At 40.3% G+C, this 22132-nt stretch overlaps 1 protein-coding gene across 3 annotated transcripts; it reads right to left on the reverse strand.

Moving 5' to 3' along the window:
- Window positions 1-825: 825 nt before the first annotated feature.
- On the reverse strand, window positions 826-19322 carry MFAP3L (microfibril associated protein 3 like). 3 transcript variants are annotated; one of them, XM_041395790.1, is made up of 3 exons: window positions 19296-19322; window positions 8067-8462; window positions 826-5224 (listed from the first exon to the last, which is right to left on the reverse strand). In XM_041395790.1, the coding sequence occupies exons 2-3, from the start codon at window positions 8347-8349 to the stop codon at window positions 4362-4364; spliced, it is 1146 nt and encodes a 381-aa protein (XP_041251724.1). In that variant the 5' UTR covers window positions 8350-8462; window positions 19296-19322; the 3' UTR covers window positions 826-4361. The 3 variants fall into 3 exon arrangements, with proteins under 3 accessions (XP_041251724.1, XP_041251723.1, XP_041251722.1); XM_041395789.1 differs by lacking the exon at window positions 19296-19322 and adding an exon at window positions 13452-13523; XM_041395788.1 differs by lacking the exon at window positions 19296-19322 and adding an exon at window positions 13448-13522.
- Window positions 19323-22132: the final 2810 nt, after the last annotated feature.

Below are 22132 nucleotides of genomic sequence, written 5' to 3' on the forward strand. Positions count from 1 at the left end.
CATTTCTGTGGGAAAGTGGTGTTGTGGCACTGTAAATATCTTGTTGAATGTGTACAAACTCAGTAGACTCTGTGCAAATTCTTTATTGAAACAATGATCAATGTACAAGCTATATCACATTTCATTTTGCCACTTCAGCATGAACTTTTCTCTTTGTGGTTTACGGCCATGACCTATAAAATCATAACAGTTAAAATACAGCAACTGCTTCTCAAAAGAACACATTCATATTTGTCTTACATTTCTTGTAAAATCAAAAAGGTTTTCATAATAAATGAAATATAACTTACAAGACTTTAGTGCAAGCATTTCCTTTGCATCTAAGAAGCTTTCAGTTGTCCCACTAAATATGGCATACTCAAGAGGCCAACTCTTAAAATAGCATGCTGCCAAGATATCCCATGAGAACTTTGAAAATCTGACACTGTTAACACTTTCTAGAATTAGTTAATCTGACCAAACTAAAAGTCAGAAAGCCCTGGTTATATGTTACAGTACTTTTGTCAAAAGGTAACTGCAAATCAAGGAACTGATATAGTATCTACATTAGAATAAAACAGGCACTGATTTAAAAAAAATCAACATCTGCCTGTATATGCCATTTTGCAAGTCTTATGATTATACAGTAATTTTTAAGCACAGCAGTGTACTTCTGTGCCTTACCAAGTACCAACAAACCTGCATAAAATGCTGGTCTATGGGTTCTTTTAAATTTTTTATATGATAGACAAAAAACCCCTGAAGGATAGGCTTCATCACAAACATGCTCAAATCAGAGAACAAAAAAAGATCAGCAGGAAACAAATGCTGCTCAAAAATAAAATGTTGAGAAAATAGTTAGTGAATACTATGTTTAAGTGGTCTGATTAGTATGATCTTAATTTACTGAGAAAAGAATAATAAGCGTGAAATTTAAATCCAACACTGGTTTCTTCTGCTGCAGAATCTAGTAATCGTTCATGAAGTTTGGCAAAAATATTTGAAAATGGTGTAAATAATTATGCAAATCTCTTGGTGTTCCTTTGCTTTTAGAATGCAATTTCAGTTGGACTGGATTTTCCAGATTCTGAGTGTTTTAAGAACCATTAGTGTTTGGTGGTACAATAAATAGAAAAATGTAACAAAAAGTGTGCATAGTCCAAAGATGGGAACAGATTAATGCCCCTGAAGTGCTTAAGGTGCATGAAAATGTATAACAATGCAAACATTAATATTTTCTTAGAGCCATTATTAATTTTATGTTTGTTAATTGTGTTTTTGGACAATAAAATAGCCATTTGCTAAGAAATACTGCAAGATACAATTGCATACTTTATAATAGCACAGCCAGAAAGTTTGGAACAGGAAAGACAGGTTTGGGTCTTGCTTCCCATCTGTCTTCCACAAAGGAAGTTTCTGAAAGTGTATAAAAAGCTTTAGGCTTAGAAGTGTCATATAATGTGTGCATAAGACACTGAGCAGCAGACACAAAACCACCAGAAAACCACATAAACCAGACCCATTGGTTCTGTATAAAATCTGTATTTTCTTCAGCTACAGCGCTGTTCAGTTTTTATTCAGATGGTAATAACACAAAGCTAAATGTCCAGACTGGTTGGAGCAGTCCTACCTGTGAACTCTCATCTCTGAGTGACTCCAGCTCTAGAAAATTCAGGGTTCCCTCTGACCTTGCAACAGCAGGAATCCAGCACTCCATGTATTGCACGTATCTAATCCGAGTACCGGTTGCTTATATGTGGTTTGCCATGTGCGTTTGTGTGTACTTCAAACGTGCCCTTTGTGGGCAACCTCTAGGGAAAAACATCATTTGTATCTTCAAGGAAGTTTACACAGTGATACTGAAGAAATCCATGGGGATTGTTTGCTCTCAAATGTTTCTCAATAAATAAAGAATAAAGAGGCTGGAGGACAGCCTGAGAGAAGCAGGGTCAGAACACTATAGAAATACATGAAGGAGTCTGATCTCTACTGTAAAAAATTCATGGTTTAAAAAGATTAAAATTAAAATACTGTAATAAATATTTTTATAACTTTTTTTAAAAAAAAAGAGTGTAACTTAAAAGTTATTTTTATGCTTTCAAGGAGAACATCCTTGCTTATCTGTGCAATCTTAGTTGGGCACCAGGTAGGTAACTTTAGAATGCATGGGCATTGTTTGTAAATGCTGGACAGGCAGAAACGTCAATGTACCTCTTCTCAGGAGGTTAAGGTGAATTGAAGGAGTTTAGTGCAAGTTCCTGCTTTTGTTTCTGCCCTTGCTCTTTTTCATATCAGAAGCAAATCAAGTAACTTGAAAAACTGATGTGAACACTACGTAGAAATGTCCTTTGGATTCAGACAAGAAGTTAACAGTTTGCACCATACTATTGTTAATCACGCTGGTCAGAAGTGAGGTTCTTTATGGTATTCTTTTAAACTAACTTCTGTCTTACATATATATTGCTTCGCTGGAACGCAAATATTTCCAGTCACATTCCTAATGGGACTTTGCCCTTGCATGTTTCCTTTTGGGCATGTGCAAATGCATTTTGTGTAGAAACGTGCCACTGTGGTGAGCACAAAAAGATGAGACATCTGAATGCTGCCATTTCTTACAAATTGGTTGTAAAATCTGAAATCCATTATTAAACATGTATTTTTTTTTTTAATAACCACAGAAAGACAAATATGGAGCCATCTTTGCATCACCTATGTAAGTCATGGGGTATTCCTGTATTGCACTGCTGGTGAGGCTCTGCACTTTAACATGAGGAAGTTGACACAAGACCTCAGTTCATTATCAAGGATTCTTTTATGTATCTGCAACACTGACTTTGTCTGGTCTTGATTACCTGTGCAGTTAATATAACTGATTGCCTCCAACAGACACCTTATGAAGATGTGGCTGCTTTCTTAAAATGTCCAGAGAGCCATCCATGGATCATCTCCCCATAGACCTAAGAGACTTCTTTTTCTACAGTGTACTTGATTCCAGATTTATTTTAAGTATCTGTATTTATAACAATCCTTTTTAAACACTATAAGGTGATAATTTGTTCATTAGTTTCAAACTAAATGCGTCAGGTAATTAAGTAATATGCTATTAACCCTACACAAACTCCTTGTAAGTGCTTTCTTTCCAGACTCACTGCAGAGAAGGTACTTTTTATTGTCTATCTGCAAGAGAAATTATTACTTCCCTTCCACTCCTGGCATTTTCTGGCAGAGATGTTGATCCTTTTTAATGCCACAATTGCTACGATCATTAAAGCTTTACTGGGGTAGAGTCACATGTACTCGAGCAGTGAACATCCTACATGTAGGAGGTTCCCAAAATCTCAATGCCATTATATCACATTTAACAGTTACATGACTGTCTTTGTAATTTTATAGGACACTTGATTGTATTTTTTTTTTCAGTTTGGATAAAACACTCTCAAACTGATGCTTATATATGAATTTAGGATTGATCTTCAGAATATCAAAATTAAGAAGCCAAAATAAAGGGTATTTTGCCATTCAGCCTTGTTATCAACTTCATTTGCAGGACTGTTATGGAACCTACAAATCTTCTGGTAAGGTAGTACATGCTTTCAAATTACTTCAAAACAAGACATCTTGCATATTTGCAGCTGTTTGCCATATAAACTTCTGGCAACATAGAAAATGCTCAAATGTATGCAAAAAAACCTTGCAGAGCTGTTGAACTGCAACTTTCTGATGGCTTTCCCATCTGTAATATACCCCTCAAAGTTGTTTCTTCATGCAAAACAAACAATTGTTGGCATCTTCATTCCCTGAAAAAGGGAAAACTATTTCCCATGTGGCTAAGCAGTGTGGTCTCAAATGAAATGGAAACATTTTAACTTTCTTTAATAGCCCTGTAAATCACAATGCAGCTGAGCAAACAGGCTTTGTAAATGGGATCTATTAGGATTTTATTTGGCTACTGGAGTGCTGCCTCTTGGGCAATATTTCAAATTCACAAGTTAATATTTGCAAAAATGCAATAGATGGAAATAACGAGAGTGAAAGAGGAAAATGGAAACCAGTTTTATGTTTAGTAAGTTCAAGTGTCCTACACCAAAGACTACCAGTGACTTCCAGGAGCCACTACAGGTGACTCCAACCTAGAAACTGCTGAGGTAAATGTTTCTTAGAAATACTCCTAATCAAAAAGAGCAATTAATATTAATGTAATAGCAATTACTCTGCCATACATCATGGTAAACTAAACTCAAACTGAGAAGAAAGTGCCAAATAATCCACTTACATGCTTTTGCTATGATAGTCTCCAGATAAGGCTTAGCGGCAAGTACAATATGTATTTTTAAAAGAGCTCCACCTGATTTTCCTGCTATGCATAGATTCAGGAGTAACTATCATACATGGCTTTCATATATAACGCATGTATTTTTGTCATTTGCCAATGCTGTGTCATCAGAACTGAGTTCAGCAGAAGGCTCAGGAGGGGGCTCCGCAGGAAGTGCTGGTGTTTGAGGAGAGTCTTCTTCCTTGGTGTCCAACTGCATGCTTTCCTGTGACTGACCATCCATGCAGTCCTTTTTGGACAATGGGTGAACTGACACTTTTATTGCAATCTGTTGAGGTGGCTCATGCAGTGACGATGCATCTGAGTCAGCTGTGGGAGATTCACTGCGCGTCAAAGCATTTGGGATCATATAAAGCTCATCTGTTTCAGTGGTCTCCTGGCCTTCTGCCGCCTGCCGTACAAAATTCTGTCCTTGCTCCTCCAGACCAACAACCTCCATAATTTCTTCCATTATAGTCCTGCAGTTCATGATGAGAGGTGGCAAAGGTACACTCCGAGCAAGCTCTTCAATATAGCGAGCAAATTCCATGGTCTTGAACTGGGTTACTTTGGCAAGCTCGAGCGTTTTGGCTGATGTGATAATTGGGATACGCTTTGCAATCTCAAAGGCCTTCTGAAGTTTCTCTGCCCCTTCTGTTCTGAAGAATTCATTGATTGCTTTCTCGGTTTTCTTCAGATGACTGCTCATCATGCATAACCGAGTAATGTTCAGTATCATAACAATGGTAAAAGCCACAAGGCAGACAATCATGTAATAGATTCCCATATCTCCAGAGGTAAAAACAACCCTCAGCGTCACAGTATTGTTAACACTGCCGTACGCATTAGATGCAACACACGTGTATTTACCTCTGTCTTCAAATGACACGCGGGTAATGTTTAGTAGCCCATTGTCAAGAAACCACCATTTTCCTGTTGGAGAGGAAACAGAGTAACTTAGAAGTATTTTGTCACATGATCAGCATAGTCTTAAATATCAGCTTTATCAAACTGGCTTCATGTTTTGGAAGAAGGAAATAATGTTCACAAGAAGACAAAGAATTTACCTTCATAAAGGCCTGGGATCCTAGCTATGTTACTACAACTGTCAAATCCCTGACATCAACTCTGGATAGTCAGAGCATGCCCTAAAAGGGTCTCATAGAAAATGCTAATATGCATCCCATCTATCTCAATCTTGTGGTCAGTTAAGCTACAAACATAGGACTACTCCAGAGAGCCTCCCAAACACAGGTCACACTTCCTCAAAGAAGTGAATTGAAGGAGTCGGATCCTTCAAGAAGGATCAATGGGATTGTGAGGCAGAAAAACCTACTTAAACCCTCCTTGTTTTGTTCCCTGAAAATGCATTTGTTTAAAATTGGGTTATTTTTGGCATTTTGTTACAGTATCTCATATAATTCTGTTCATGTAAACTTTAAAACCCCTAACATTTCAGACATCATAGACTACATTGCCTACACTCTGAGGTGCTCAGAAACTGATTTTGAAGTATAATTTTAAAGAGAGGTAAGTAGGATAGGAGAAGTAAAATAGATGGAAAGGAGAAGAGCCATGACAGGGAATGCCTTGTTTGTTGGTAAGAACCTCTACACACCACGACAGAACTTCTTTTACATTTAAAAGTAATTTCTATCAATGTAATATAATTGATAACTTTGTCTGCTGCATGGACATATACATTTCATATACATGCATGCTTGATATTCTTTGAACCTGGCACAGTAGAACAGTTTAGGTATGAAAATGCATTTGAAACATGTTAAAAACCCATCACTCCTGTCACTGCTAAAGTGATTCAAGATTAACTCAATTACTGTATTTGCCACTTAATTAATTGGTAATGAATTAAGATTTTTAGTTCCTCAAAGTTTTTCTAGTTAAACGTGGCTTACCCAAATTGTTTCACATTATCTCCAGTAGAAGCCTACGTATAAAGCATTCCCACAAGATCCCTGCCTCAGTCCATGTGTACAGACAGTTCTTAATTATGTCTTTTTATCCTCTTACTTAGAAGTTTTAACTTAAATGAAACAATATTTTTTTACCCTAGCATATTTCTTGAAATCAGCTGAATCATTTTTTGCCTGAAATTAAAAAATGCAGAATAAATAAAAGCTCAGTCTAAATCAGACCTTCACATTAAAAAAAAATTACCCCAATCTGCTAAATTTAGGCAAATTCAGAGGAAAACTCCTTTACAGAGGAAATATTAGAATCTGTAACAGACGACACTTCTTCCTCCACCTCCAGCATAACAAAAAATGCAGAGTATTTGCTGCTCAGTATTTCCTTGAATTTGAATACTGGTCCTTTTTGCAAAGTAGGTTTCAATTAATTGTGAAACAACAAGGTGCCTTGTGATGTATCCTGGCTCCAGCTGTTATAAATGATATAATGGTATTGAACTCAGTGACTGGGTCCATGCCAGTGGATCCTGACAGACATATTGACCCATATAAGAAAATGATTAGAAAAGGTATCATTGCTGAGTTTTGATAACAATTCAATGCCATACTTAACACCACAAAGAAAGGTCTCAGGCTAGGAAACATTTCTTACAGAAAGACAGTCTCTTAAAGGAGGTATTGCACTGCTGAAATTCTAAGTTAAAGTAATGTTGTCTTAATACTACATCTGCACTTTTTACTGATTTGGTCAAAGTTTTTGCTCATCTACCTAAATGTTTATTTTAGCTACCTCTCTCAGCTGACTACACAAAGACCTAAATTTAGATGCCTTACTAAAGGGGAAATTTTCTATTAGTGAACCTTAGCAAAACACTCCAGCACACTAATCACTGTATGTCGCCACAACCACACAAGTCATGTTTGAAAATCTGCTTAGTAGCTCAAGTAGTTCCTTTCTCTAGCTTAACTCAGAAAATGATAACATTCTGTACTGTAAAACATAACCAGTTACACAGTAAGCTCTTACAGATACACACTGCTCTTTCACATCAAGCTGGGTCAATTGTTACTCCTGTCACAGCAGAGTTCGCTGTCAGGTCAGTCATTAATTAGGCACATTAAACTAAGAGTTTATTTCATCATGCTGTGAACAAAGCAGTCACTATGGAAGGATTACATAAGAAAAACACCTTTAATATACTCACACTCCCCTCAAACACTCCCTAGAAGAATAACTAGGATTATCACCCAAACCATCAATTTAAGGAAAATAAGCTTGTGTAATTATGGTCTCTGGCAAACGCCACTGAAGAGTCTTAACTAAAGCCAGGAAGGCTCAAATTTGGCCTGTCCTTCTGACTGCTACCCTGTATAGGTTTTGCAGCTGGTTGTTCAGGGCATCTTCTGTTTCTCACACTACCATGGCACTGCACATAAAGACAGCAGGCATACCAGGGAGTTAGCTGTGTTTACGCCAACAAACTATTCTCATATGTCAGGAGAATCCTCCTTTGAGTTGGGAAACAGCTTTTTAATCTTTTTTTGGTGCCAGAGAAGAACAAAGGAGGACAGAATGAGAAACAGAACAAACATGAAGTCTTCCAATGAAAAGAGGCCTGTCTACTACTTCTGTTAATTGCTTCAGCCTCTTGCTATGAGTTGCTATAAATAACACACAAAAAGTTACTGTTTTCTTCCAAGGTGTGCATAAAAAATTTATAACTGCCACCAAGCTTTCATTTATTTTCATGCAGCCAGGCCATTAAATTCAGGTTATTTGTCAACTTGCTGAAATCAGAAGTGTCTCTGGACAGGCTACATCAGTGCTATTCCTAAGATCCTACCTTTATTCTCCTCCTCTTGGAGCAGGCGGCCATTGGAATTGTACCATCTGTAACGTGGGCTGGGACTCCCTTGCACATTGCAGTCGATCAAGGCACTACTGCCCTCCTTGACTATGATGTGGTCGATGTGGGAGACCACCACAGGCGCGGCCCCCGTGTGTGTGTCAGTGCGGTTCAAAGTGCTGTTACTCACATCCTCAGCAGTGGTCAAAGCTGCTAATAAGATGACAAGGCGTGTGGTAGGCAGAAAGTACAAAAGGTGGCGGCTGTTCAGTATGTCCATTTTCCTTCAGTGGTGTACACGACTGGCTGGGAACTGATTCTGTTGAGTCCTTGAGGTGAGCAGGTCACAGGAGTGTTCTACTTTGATCTGTGCAATTTTATGCTTAAAATATCCTATAAAATAATAAGTACAGTGAGACGGCATATATAAACAGTCCATTAGATATGCTCTTTTAAAATAGTGACACATCCATTAATGCATTTCACAATCATCAGCGCACTGTCTTGTCTAAATGCTAATGTTATCACAGTCCTTATCCTTACTGGAAAAAGATGCATACATTTTCCTGACAATGGTGTTGTTCAGAGTGACAGGCGTAGGAGAAAGCTTTTATCACCTAGACACTTAGCAGCAGTTTAGCTACAGTAGCAGCTACAGTTTTATGCCAAAAGTTCAACAGATTTTTTCCTTTCTTTTTTTTTGTTTTTAACCATTTGCAAAATCAACAGGAAAAACGGAGGTACAGCACAATAAAAGCTGTCACTACCAGTTTGGTGCTGCAGCTCTATCACATGCATGGTCTTAGATGAACATGGTGTAAGAAAGAACAATTCCAGGAAGGGTTTTTGGATCTAATGCTGGAATCTTTGATATACACATTTTTTTTCCCAAACACAGCAGCACATACAACAAAACATCTCAGACCATTCACTTTTCTTAAGCTACTGCTGTGTGAGATAAAATATAGCACGGGAAGATTATTCTTAAAAGAGGGTATTTCATGCTTGATAAAGTAATTTCAGTGTTGTTATTTTTAGAGCAGATTAGTAAGAAAGAGTACTTGCTAGTAACATAATAATGATTAATGTTCCTTTGAGATACAAATGAAGTTAGGACTTTTCCTTTCCTTATGTGGCATTAAGCATTTCGCCTGTGTACTTTTTGCACATTTACCCTCAGTATTTTCCTTCAACTAATCACCCACAATGAGGCCTTTCTGAAGCAATGATTTCAGTTTCTGGACAGAGGCGGGGGGGTTTACAAAAGTGCTCTCTATTGGCCTCATTATGCTCCCAGTGAACACAATTGGCATTCAGTACTGACTGAAGGCACAGTGTTGGCCTCAAAATGAGCACCTTGGAAATTTCATTTAAGAGTCTGAAGGCCACAAATCATATTAAAATCACAGACTATCCAACTATACTGGTTTTGCTCATGTGTTTCTAAGATAAATAACTGAAACATAGTGAAATTTATTAGACAGAGGAATCTATCTGGAATCTGAATATAGGAAACTATCTAACCAACTTTCCCCAAATGAACAATTCCATTTCAAAAAAGTTTCTATTTTCTTAAATATACATTTGACTCATGGTAACTCATATGCCTTAGAACATTTAGTAACTGCTGACAAGATCAGTTCCCTAGATCGGTTCTATATACAAACAAAACACTAAAATAAAAAGAAACAAAGGAAAAATCCCCATCCTTATTTTCTTTTGTATTCAAAAAGGAAAGAAAGCAACATTACCATCTTTCATACTTGATTTAGGTTGTTTTGTTATGTATCCTCTCTTCTCTGTAAAACAATGAACTTGCTTTAATACAAATAGATACAGTGTTATTGAAAAAGCAAATGAATTCTTCCATTTTACAGGATGAATCATTAGAAATGAAAACTTATGTTTTTTTCGATAATCTGCTGGCATGATGTAGAGGTCTGTCCCAGCTTCAAGCCTGTCCTGTTTTTTCTCTTCTTTTATAATTACTGATTGTCAAAGTATTTCTCTTGAAGAGACAGAATAATTTTTAACTTTAAACTAATATACAAATGTCATTTGTCATATAAAGCTATATAAACAATGACTTCAGAAATCTACTTCCAATTATGCAAAGCATGTAGAGTCTGTGCTTTTCAAGGTACACTGTCTGAGTCAGCAGTTTGGGAAAAAACCCTTCAGTTCTGCCTATTCACTTCAGTAACTGTTCACATCTCATTTCTACTACTCCATTAACCTTGGACACTGACATTCTTCATGATTACATATATTCAGTCTATAAAATGTTTTTGTACAGTGTCACAGATCTGCATTGCGCCATACAGAAAAGCAAAAATCACACTTCCTGGCAAAAGAGCAGGAACAGAGACTGGCTGGATTAAGACAATGGGAAGGGCAAAAGATAATATAAACTGATTAAGCTGTGTGTTCCAATTGCTGTCTGGGGCTTGTTATTACTGTATTTGGGTCTATCATATATTTTTACAGCAGAAAAATCAGTAGCAATCAAAAAATGTGTTTATTGTGGAGAACAATTTGCACTCCGGAAGAAAATGAAATAGCATCTCCACAGAGGCTGAACAGAAAACCTGTAAGGAAGGGACCAACAGTGTATCAGAAAGCTGATCAAGGTAGCTGATGACCCACTGATTGCACAGAGCACAGGGATGTGGGTGGAGGTTTGCGAGATGTGAGGCAGTAAGGCGTTGCCTGTTCCATATGTTCACTTGTTTTGAATGCAGAGCGTACGGAAGCAGAAACGGTACCTTTGTGTAGTGATGGCAAGTGCGACTGGTCCACAATATGGCCAGTCTGAAGGTAACAGTGACTCCTTCACTCTGGCCCAGAATTGAACCACAAACAGCTGCAGTAAATCTTAGGAAACAGAGATGAATCATTTATGTCTACATGTAAGATTCTTACCTACTCCTCCTTACTCCTGGGAATGTACGTTAATATTTAGTATTTTCTTAAATAGATATTCCATGTATGTTCATGGAATGTAGAATATTAAGAAAATACTAAATATCTTTGTAGATACATTTCTATTTGAAATAACTACAGTTTGGTGGCTAACATGAGGAATAATCAGACAGTAGGTTTAAAGCAGAATGTTTGGAAATGATGGTTGCTGCTTTCATATGCCATCCAGGGAAGTGCCTGAGTATGTTTGAGGAGACAGGGAGAGATCTCTCTGAAGAATGGTGTTTTAAGATACAAGTTTAGCCAAATGTTCCCAGGGAAACTAGGAAGCAGTAGGCAATCTGTCCTTTGGTGTGCATCTTCTCCAATGTTATCAGGAAACAAAAAGAGATGGAAGAAACCAAAGAAGGTTTTCTTAGCCCCAGCTGACACAAGAAAGTTACAGGCTGGCCATGCTGGGACCTGAATGTCCTTTGTCCTCTGCAAACCTGCTGGGCATGACCAAAAATGCTAGAGTCAGATTAGTAAAGTAGAGAGAAGCAGAGAGACAATTTGAAAGGGTAGAAAATGTGCTCACACCAGACGCTGATGCAAAGGAAGATTTGCTGAGAGTTCCTGTCCTCCTGCTTTGCCATAGGCGCAAGAGCAGCCTGAGTATATCAGAGAACACAGATCTGGGAGCCAGCTGCTTTGCTAAACATAAGTGATGTAACAAGTTATGGTTTAATCACACAACTAAATGGGGAGAAGACTGAGACCAAAAGAGGACTGCTACTGATATCTGGCAAAGCAGCAAGAGAATCCAGAGTATTGGAGAAGTGGGTACAGTGTCGCCCAGGATCTCGGCCACGAGAGGCAGCAATTAGCTGTGACCTATGATAGACTTGATGAAGGCAGCCAAAACTGTAACCTTTTAATCTGACCTAAGTTAGAGAAAGCTGAATTGACTAGACTAAAACAAAGATTCCTGTAATAACTCCTTGAGACTGAGAGTAACACAGTACTCTGAAGAAGGAGGACATCTGCAATCCTGAGACTCGCACTGTAGGAACAGATTGAGTCTCAGAGCATTTTTGCCATGAAAAGGTCACTATAAACAAAGAGCTAATTTCTGGTCATGGAAAGAATGTAATCACCAAAGCATATGAGCTACCACTAAAATACTTACAAGAAATAAAACTCTATATAATATAATTAATGTGGTTACATATACTTTTTTTTTTTAACTTTTAAATTCGTGGTGTATGGAATGGAAAAAGAACACTTCTTACTATTCTGAGCTATTCAGGCTTGCCTCCAAAGATGGAATGAAAGGAATTCCCAAACTCTCCTCCAGCAACTAGAACATGTATATAGGAAACTTTCCTGCAGTATTGTATCTGGAGGAACATTTACCACTCAAAAATGCTTGCCAGTGGTCCATAGATTAAATAGTTCTGTTTTTCCATTCCCCAACACAAATGGTGTAAATTGAAAAAATTAAAATAACAGATTTACTTCTTGTGAGATTAACTTCCAAGGAAAGACTTGAGCCACATGAGAACACACGACAAGCTTTTCTTTTAAGTTACATGACAGCCAGCTCTAGCACGCTCTCTACACATTTCTATCCAGAAAAGTCCCCTGGAACGGGGACTGCAGCATGAAAGTTTTACTCCTAATTAATGTGAAAACGTGGACAAAAGCTACAGTTTAAACTTCTCTGTCCAAGCTCAGGCATCAGTCTAAACAGAAGACACATCTAGGACTGACAGACACATCTAGGAACATTAATCAGAGACATGTTCTGACTGCCCATTTATTTTTTCATGTCATAGATGTGTTTGCTTCCCATACTACTGCCACCAAAGAAAATGACTATTGGGTCATGCTTGTAAGTGCTGCATTTGTGCAGAACAACATGATGACAGAGCACAAAAGAATAGAAAAGGAGGGCAGTGATGCATACTGTTTCCTGGCTTGCTCACATCTGTAAGACTGGCCTGTTCTTGTTCTTGGAATAATGTGTAATCCTATTAACTGTGAGGTTATTCAAGTCATAAGTGAAGCACAAGAAGCCAGCTTACTGCATAATGCATAAATTGTGCTCCTATAGCTTTAACATCCCAATGCTCTCTTCCTTGGCGTGTAAGTGACCGAGAAAATTATATTACTTTCATTCTAGCTCTCCCTTGTCTAAAAGAAGTATAAAGGCTGATGCTACAAAACAAAATTAAGGCTAGTTTTTTATTATTTAAATACTTGCTACTTTTCCTAGTTTCCATAGGCAATGTCTTTTAAGAGTGAGTAAAAGTAAAAGTTAAAGGTGTTAGTGAAACAGGAATGCAAATGGAGGAACTTATGCCACACAGGTGAGAAGCTCACTGCCAGTTCATAGGCTTATGAGTGAGAACCACCTATTGAAAAGGTCTAATTATTAGGATCCAGACATGCAGAGGAAAAGAAATGTCACTCACTTACAACTAGCAGAAAATTTCTGACTTATTTTTCTACTCATTTGTCAGTTGATAAAATATTAATGCTTGGTTTCAGAAGAGCTGCTCTTCATTCTCCTGGAGTGGGGGATTTCAGTCCTTTGTAGTTTCATGGCTTTCTGCTTCCCTGGCTATGTTGAATAGGTGATCTGCTGGTGGTGTTTGTAAGATGAAGAGCTTCCTTCTGCACATCTAGTTTGGGGCCTCCCAGCTGGGCAGCAGCCCCCAGCTATATGCTTATTTAGTCTCTTCAGCTGCCTTCAGCTGCCTGGGAACTTTAGGAAACAGGGCTGAGCCTCTCAACAGGGCTGAGCCCTGGCCATATCTGCTCAGTCACCTGGTGTCACACTTGCTGCCCTCAACCACCTGATGGGAGGGGATAGAGAAGACAGACATGGGCTCCTCTGAGAGATGTGCTGTGAAAGGATATGAGCCACAGGACACATGCTGCAAGAACAGAAATTATGAATATGAAACAATCATTTATGCAGGAGGTCAAGCCCTGCAATAGGTTGCCCAGATGGGCTATGGAATCCCTATCCTTTGAGAAGTGCAAAACTTGACTGAGCTCGTATACACCGGCCGTACTTTGAAAAGGCTGTTGAATCAGACAGCCCCCAGAGGCAGCCCCCCAACCTAAAGAAACTGTAATACTCCAGAAACACAAATACAAGAATTGCCTTGGGGAAGACAATGGGAAAGATATGTCTGATCTTAAAAATTGCTATATGGAATGCTGGGAAATTGTCTTCATGAGCTCCTTTGTAATTTTTTGAGTAGTAGCATTTTAGAATAATAAGACAGGCTGAGAGTGTTGACTACAGCCTGAAAAAAAGTATTTGGCCTTCTGCATTGCATTTACCTGATAAGAACGGTACATCTCCTCTTTACCATATAGAGGAGACTCATTTCCCACCAAGGGAACACAGAGCATCTTCATTACCCTCTGATGGACTTCCTTCACCCTGTCCACGTCTTTCTTGTGCTGAGGATCCCAGATCTGGATGCAGTACTCCAGGTGGGGTCTCACAAGGATAGAGGAGAGGGGGAGAAACATCTCCCTCAAGGTTGTTGCCTCGATTTCTTGACACAGGATAAAATAAGGGCTGGGAATCAATGAAGATTCAAGAGAGACTGTATATAATTTACAAGTACAGATTCATAGATTATGACAAGTACAGATTCATAGACTATGAGGAATGTGGGGGCTTAATTTCTGTATATGCATTATCCTCTGAGTGTATGACCCTGGGCAGTGAACAGGAAGAGCTGTCAGTATGGCAACCTGGAGATCTTTTCTAGCACACCTGTCTTAAAAAAATTGTAACAAAGAAGGCTATAAATTAATTGTATGTTTTGCAGGCATTGGTAAGTTCTTACAGGCAAACATTTTTCAATCTCTTTTGTAGGGTAATAAATGATAAATAACAAAAAAAAAAAAAAAGAAGGAAAAATCAAATGATCAAGTGCTGTAGCTTATTCTACCATTAATGGCAGAACCTGATCAAAACTTAAGTTATTATCAGTTTTTGTCTTCTAAAATTATTTTGGTCTGAACACACACAATACTGTAGGGGGTAACAAAGGAAAGAAGCATTATAAGGATACAACTGTCTTAGTTTCAGGGTTCCAAAGTGTAATAAGACACTGCAGCAAGACAGCAGAAAGCAATAAAGTGTAATTGAAAATTAATGTAATATCCAGACTTTTCATTTAGGGAAAGAAGCATATGCCCTTCTATTCAGCAGCTGTACAATGGAAGAGTTTTCATGTTGCCTTTATCTGTGTGCAAATGTTTTAGAACTTTTTTACTGTAAATTTCTCCTCCTTTATCTACTTCATGTCTCTATTCTCTTTACCCTACTTCATGTCTCAATATTGCAAAACTAGCAAGCACATGGCATCCTAGAGCTTCACTTTAGATATCTGAATGGACCCATTGATTTAACCACGTCTTTGAATAGTCTGATGTGCACTCTCCTGATGTCAATGAACACTCAAGAGATGCTAATCCATTAACCTAAAAAAGAATGATGACTGTCAGTGGGTAAATATTGGAAAGGTTATTTAAAACCACTAGGGTGTAGGTACCAAACCTCTGGAAAATCCCCTTTTGATGCCACAGCTCCTGTAATTCTAGCATCTCTGATGTATCAAATCAGCTTTTCACAAAATACACTGAAGCAACAAAAGCACTCAGGCAACTTCTCACTAAAAAGTTGCAATTCAGATGTGCCCTCTTATATGCACTGAGAAATCTGTGTTTTCTTTCTATGTGGTATTTTAATGACTGCAGCAAAAGCACTGCTCTATATTTAGTGGAGAAGCTTGCTGTTTTTCATCAAGGCAGGTACTGTCATGAAAATGTCCTACTGAGTTGTACGTTACCCAGATCATAAAGCAAATTCAACACTATCGATAGTGGAGATTTTTCAAGGCTCAGCTTATGTGTTATTAGACATAAATTCTTTGAAGAATTTTATTCTGAGAAATGAAAAAATTGTTTATATAGATTATCTAGATTTCCTCTGTGTTTGTATTTATCTGGAGGCTGTACAATTACATTTCAATATAGTTTTGTATACAAAACTCTTATTCCAGAAACATTGTATGGCTTTAAGAGTCCCTTGCTTAACTCCTGGCAAACTTCCAGCATTGCTGCTGGTTTGCTGTTGCAGTAAATGCAGATGCATCAATGCTTAAGAGTTCCCTCTGTTGAGAAAGGAGGAACAATGAAGATGCACAGAGACTCCCTCCCACACTTCCATGTACATCTGAGCTCTGCCTGGCCTCACCAAGTTCTATGTATCTTTCATTTTTTTTACACACCTTGTATCTTCTATTTATTCCTGCACACTGTAAGCATTATTCTGTCAACAATTTAAATAACCAAAGTCAGCAAATGCAACAGATCTCATATGCTCTTGGCAAATTTTGTGAGATTCATTGCTAAGAACATAGCAATGCAGAATGCGGCTCAGCTCACTTCCTTCCACTTCCTCCTTTGAGCTCTGCCTGTCAAAGCTAACCATCCTTTAAGTATGTCTAGTGGTTTTCTTTGTCCAAAGGAAAAAGGAAAATTCCAGATGTAGGACCTTTAAATATAATACAAAACTAAAAACTAAGTTTTGCTTAAACAAAGATATGAAGGACCTTGCAGGCTAAAAATTCTATCTAAACTCTAAATTTTGATCAACTGAATGTTTTCAATACACTGATATAGCTTATATTATGCTGTCTTAACAAAAGACTCCCATATTATTTGGAACATAAAAGAAAAAAGAATAGGACAAAACAGATTTGAGTATGACTATTCTTCCCTATCCCTACAGAACTGTAAGATGGATATAATTTTTAATGACTGGCTTTCATGTTTATTGGTTGCTGGGATACAGGGCAGAGAGGTTACACATAGATGCCATGATTAGGACAGGATTAACCTTGTCAGAGGGGAAATTTAAAGGAATCTAAGTGCTCATGACTGATGGCAACTGAAAATTATTATTTCATGTTAAAGGTGTCTGTGCCTCTTTCCTCCACAAGTAACAAAGGGGACAGAAGATGGGTTCAAACAAGTTTGCCTTGCACCACGCAGCAGCTTAAGTCTTGCTTGTACCCAAACAAGATCGATTCAGCCCTCTCCAAGTGTGACTGTATATTGCCATGTGTATGCAATAATTTAGCTGAAGGCCCTCAAGAGCTTACTAAAGAAGCTCTATAATTTCAGACTTGTGTGCCAGTTACGTCTATGCCACATTGAGAAGCGTAACAGTAAAGGCACATAACTTTCTCAGCATCCAGTACTGTGTGTATACCACACAGTCACACACACGTAGGACTGGGAACCACACACACCCCCATGTAGCTGCAGTCCCCTGGCCCCTGCGTGACTTAAAAGTATCAGCAAGAATCTTTTCTTGGACTAAAACTCTCAGCATGGCAGACACATATCAATTAAATATTAGGCCTGGGCTAGGTAGGTTATTCTTAATGCAATAATTAATTCCTTTCCACATACAGTGGCCCTTTTCCAAAATAAAGTTATTTATACACATATGTATAGAGGTTGTTATTTCTGATAAATGCTCTAAAATGCTGCTATGGATAATTTTAATCACAGTAACTGGTGAAAAGTGATAACCTCTCCGTTGTCTTGGAAATGATGTTTCTACGGTGGGTCTGTATATGGGCAGAAAATTACACTGTCAAATGCCAACTGTCAAAACTAAATAACAAAATTAAGGGTACAGAGAGATATTTGAAAAAGCCCACAAGTTTGCATGAATGGATGGCAGCTCAGAATCGCAGGAATGAAAAATTTCAGGAAGTATCTAAGACCTTGGTCTTACACCAGTCTTCTGGTGACTATTATTGCAATCCAGGACATCTCAAAGTAGGATCACAGGCACTTGTGCCTGCAAAGACTTCTAATAAAAGTGCAATTTGCTGGGAGAGAAAGCAGACCTTGCTAGCTGAGCTTGGTACAGGTTATTTTAGCTGCTGGCAAGCTCACTCTCCCTGTTGTAAACTGCATCCACATCTCGCTGGTGCCTTACACTGGGCAAGAAGCTTAAACTAAAAAAGAAATGCCAGCTCCACATTCCAAACTCTGTAGACAAGAACTGAAACGGAGATTGGTTTTTTTTCCATTTAAATCATTCCCCAGAAGCCCCTGTCATTGTGTCTCAAATGGGACCCTCTGTTGGCTGGGTTTGGGTTTTGTTCCCCTGGTTAAAGGAATGCATGTGCTTTGGCCAGGTTCTGTGCCAACTTCATCCTCCTCCTCCAAATTCATGCAGGACCTGTCCAACTGCAGGGAGGCAAAAGTGATGGAACGGGGTAGGAAGGCAACTGGAGCTATACAATATAGATCACTTCAGAATTCACTACCACACTTGCACTATGTGTTAAATGTTATAAGAGTAACTGATTTTATCGCTAAACTTTATGAACCTTCAGGACAGGAAATATGCAGTGGACACAAAACATTTTTTTTGTTTGTTGTGCTGTTTGTCCAGGCCTCTGAACACTCCGAATTCTTCAGAAAAAAAAATTGGTGCAAAATGTGCACTCCAGCTGTGTGAGCTGCACTCAGCATCAACTGATGTTGATATGCTGCAATCTCAGACAGATTTCTAATAAAAAAGGATTTATAGTACAGCAACCACAAGTATATCAATGGTGCTGTTGCTACTGTACACGCTAAGCCAGACAAAGGATTCCTGCCATGCAAAACATCATCTCCACTGAAAAAAGATCTGCTGTAGTCTGTCCTACTGCAGTGAAAAGACAAAACACTTTTACAAGATAATGTCTCTAAAGAATGAAAATGCTACATTTCCCTCTCCTTAAATCCTTTGTGCTCCTCCTTTTGAAATAATTTTGCAGTCCTTCAGACAAACATGTACCAAATGAGGTCGCATTTAGGATTTTGCCACATTTGGTACTTTTATTTTCCCAAGCAGGGTTATCAGGGTAGCTGCATTTGAGATGGTTCAATTTAACAAATGAAAGAGGGCTGTTAGGAAGTGTAGTCTCTTACAAGGCTCTCCAGACAAACGCACTAGAAAAGTGCCTGCTCAGTAGCGCTCTTGTGTTCTCTTAAGCTCCCTTGTCCGACACTGGTGGAATTGGCCCTGTTCAGAAACAGGACTTAAAATATTATTTCAAGACCACTCTGTACAACAACTCTGAAGTGTTAGATTCTAGTTCCCTCAGTTCAGTTATGAAACTGAGTATCTTATGAGGCTAGCCTGTGAAGTAAACGGGTAATTAAAGCAAAATATCAGGAGGCATCTTTCATTTTAAATTTAAGGCGGCACAACTTCACCTCTCTTTGAAGTCAGCTCCATCGAAGAGGTCTGTGCACTGAGGCGTCACCTCCCATTCCCCTTCTCAGGGCGGGATAGCAGCGAGCATCCTGCGTGCAGGAGCTGGAAGGCTCCGGTAAAGCCTTGAGATTTTTTTTTTTTTTTAATTTTTTTTTTTTTTTTTTTGCCTTACGAAACCCACTTTCCTTCATGACTCGGTGCTGATTTGAAATAATCTCCTGAACTTTCATGCTGAACACAGCATTACTGCGCTCCCGTTGCGCGGGCAGATACTGCGCTCCACGCCGGGCTGGCCGCGAGCGAGCGAGCGAGCGACAGCCGCCGCGGGAGAAGCGCCGTGCCCGCCTGGCCGAGCTGCAGCGCTCCCCCGGCACGGCCACCGGACCCTGCTCCGGCCCTCCAGGCTCCCCCCGGGGCCGCCGCGGGACAGCGCGCCCGGGGCTCACCGCGGAGTTCCGCAGCCACCGCGGTACCGGGGCCAGCTCGCGGCTCACCGGCAGCCGCGGCAGGTGCCGGCGGCGCGGGCGATGGAGGCGAGGGCGGGCAGCGCCTCCCCGGGACCGCCGCCCGCCCGCTGGGGTACCGCGGCGCTCCCGCCGCTGCCGGCTCCGGCGGGGAAAGTAGGTCAGGGAGGCACTGAGCATGCTCGGAGCCCGGCCGGGGGGCGGCCCCGGGGCCCGCGGGGGACGCGGGGGGCGGCAGAAGCCTCGGGCGCGGGGTTGGGACGGGGCCAGGGACGTGCGGCTGCCGCGGGCGAGGTGGGGAGGCCTGAAGCGAGCGGCGGCGGCGGGGCCGCTGTGGGGAGGGCAGGGGGTGCGGGGGGTGCGAGCCCCCTCTGCCCGCGCGGGACCGGCGGTCCGGAGCAGCCCCCGCCGGTCATCGCATCCCTTCTCAGAGACGCTTGCGGGAGCAAGTGCTGCAGGAAAGGGGTAACACCCCAACACACCTAGATAATCTTGAGAACCAAAATGCTGCACTTGAGAGTCATGGCACACGTGCTTTCCCCCAAGGGCTTTATTCCTAACGGGATTGCAGCACCCAGCTCCAGTTTAAACTCAATCTGAGGCGGTCCCATCCTGTGGGAAGCTGACACTGACTATAGATGTCTAAATGCTCTGTCAACAGAGGGTAAATCTGTCTTTTAGCTTGAGCAAAATGCTTGACTTTGGTTGGTGCTATTTGTGCAGTCTGTGTAGCTGCCAAAAAAGGGATTAGGATGTAGGTGCCCAGCTACAGGCAGGGATCTGGCAGGGATCTGGTGTGTGCCGACGCTGTCCTGTGCCACTCTCCCGTGCTTCCTCCCTGACCTTGTGGCATCAGAAGAGGAGGACGCAGAGTGACCTTCAGCTGAGTGGCAAGGCCACTCAGTGGGTTAAACCATGGAGGTCTGTATTTCCAGATGTTTGTAGTACTTTTATGGCCAGGCTTGGACCTTGGTCTTGCTGTCCTCTTCTGATTGCTTCCAGGGAGCAGTAGCTGAAGCTCCTCTGCTCATGGAGGAGCAATCAGATGAGAGAGCGTTTGCTGAAACTGACAGAAAAGCTTGTGTTAGGAGTGCATTTCATTGCAGGGGGAGGTGTATGTGAAGTACACTGTGGTATACATCACGGCAGGTCACTAGTCTGCCCAGGAGAAACTGAAGAGGAATAGCAACAAAGGATTCAGAAACAGGGAGGCAGACCCACTCCAGGGAGCTGAGCTAGTTATGTCAAGGGCCTGGGCTCCTGGTCCCAGCATGTAGGAAGTGCAGGGGTTGAACATGGGTGCATCCAGTGCTTGGGAGTGGTGCAGGCGCTGGTGAGATCAGGCTGTTGACAGCCAGGGCTTCTTGTGTTCAGTGTCTTCAGAATGGAGAAAATTGAAGACAGTGGGGAAGATTCATTTGGTGTTGTCAAACTTGGCAGTTGAGGGAATCAGTCAAGGAGTTTTCTTCTTACTAACTCTTCCAGCAAAGCATTCACTTGGTGGGAGGAGCTGTTTAAGTCATAGGTCCTTGTTGGCCACTGACTTGTGATTTGTGCTAGCTTGACCACACTAATTATGAACTTGGTTTTCCTTCTTCCTATCTTGAAGTACTGGTTTTGAACACAATTGAGTAGAATTTATTTATCAGTTAGTGATGGAGCAAGTCAGAGAGCTGAGTCCCAGTCTGACAAACTCCTTTAAGTCAGGTAACACTCTGCCACTGTCTGGATGCCTGTCAGTCTATGTGTGATATGAGGCTGAATTTTTGTATTTGGAAAAGTCACACATCTTTCCATCTGCAAGGGTCTATCCTTTCAGGCTCCTCAGGTTTCGGTGAACATAAGCCTGTGTTGCTGGAGCCAGACACCACATTACTTTCTCCATGCCCTTTGCTGGGTGATCACTATCATCTGTCAGGTGAGCATGTGGACTTAGTGAGGCATTTTTCCATCCCACCTTCTAATAGTGCTTGCATCAGCTGCATGCAGAGGACTGGTCTGCTGATTTGAGCAGGAACTATAAAAGGTCTTCTGGGTGTATATCCTAGCTCTGGTTAAGCTATAAAAAACTCCCTAGTTTACCTGTGATTAAATAATTGTATAATATTTTTCTAAATACATGAAAATGCATGAATGATAAAATTGGCAATGTTGTTTTTTAAAAAATTTTTTACAATACCTGCTGTAGGTAAACCCTGACACTTCATACGTAGTGCTTCAGTGATCAGATTCTATTCCTATGAAACTATAACATCATTTGATTAAAGGCAGCCTTTTACCTTACAGCAAACAGAACTTTGGTATTGCTAATAGTTTTATCTGAACAGCGTAATCAGGGAAGCCTTGTAAACATGCAGTTAAAAATCTAAGAT

Source organism: Onychostruthus taczanowskii, unplaced genomic scaffold (assembly GCF_017590055.1).
Source record: "Onychostruthus taczanowskii isolate IOZ18803 unplaced genomic scaffold, ASM1759005v1 scaffold12, whole genome shotgun sequence".
NCBI lineage: Eukaryota > Metazoa > Chordata > Aves > Passeriformes > Passeridae > Onychostruthus > Onychostruthus taczanowskii.

Excerpts from the sequence above, each read along its gene's own strand:
- MFAP3L (XM_041395790.1), bottom strand. The coding sequence starts at position 8,349 with ATGGACATACTGAACAGCCGCCACCTTTTGTACTTTCTGCCTACCACA. Across the intron at positions 5,225-8,066 it reads CCAAGAGGAGGAGAATAAAG|GAAAATGGTGGTTTCTTGAC; the intron begins GTAGGATCTTAG and ends CCTCTCCAACAG.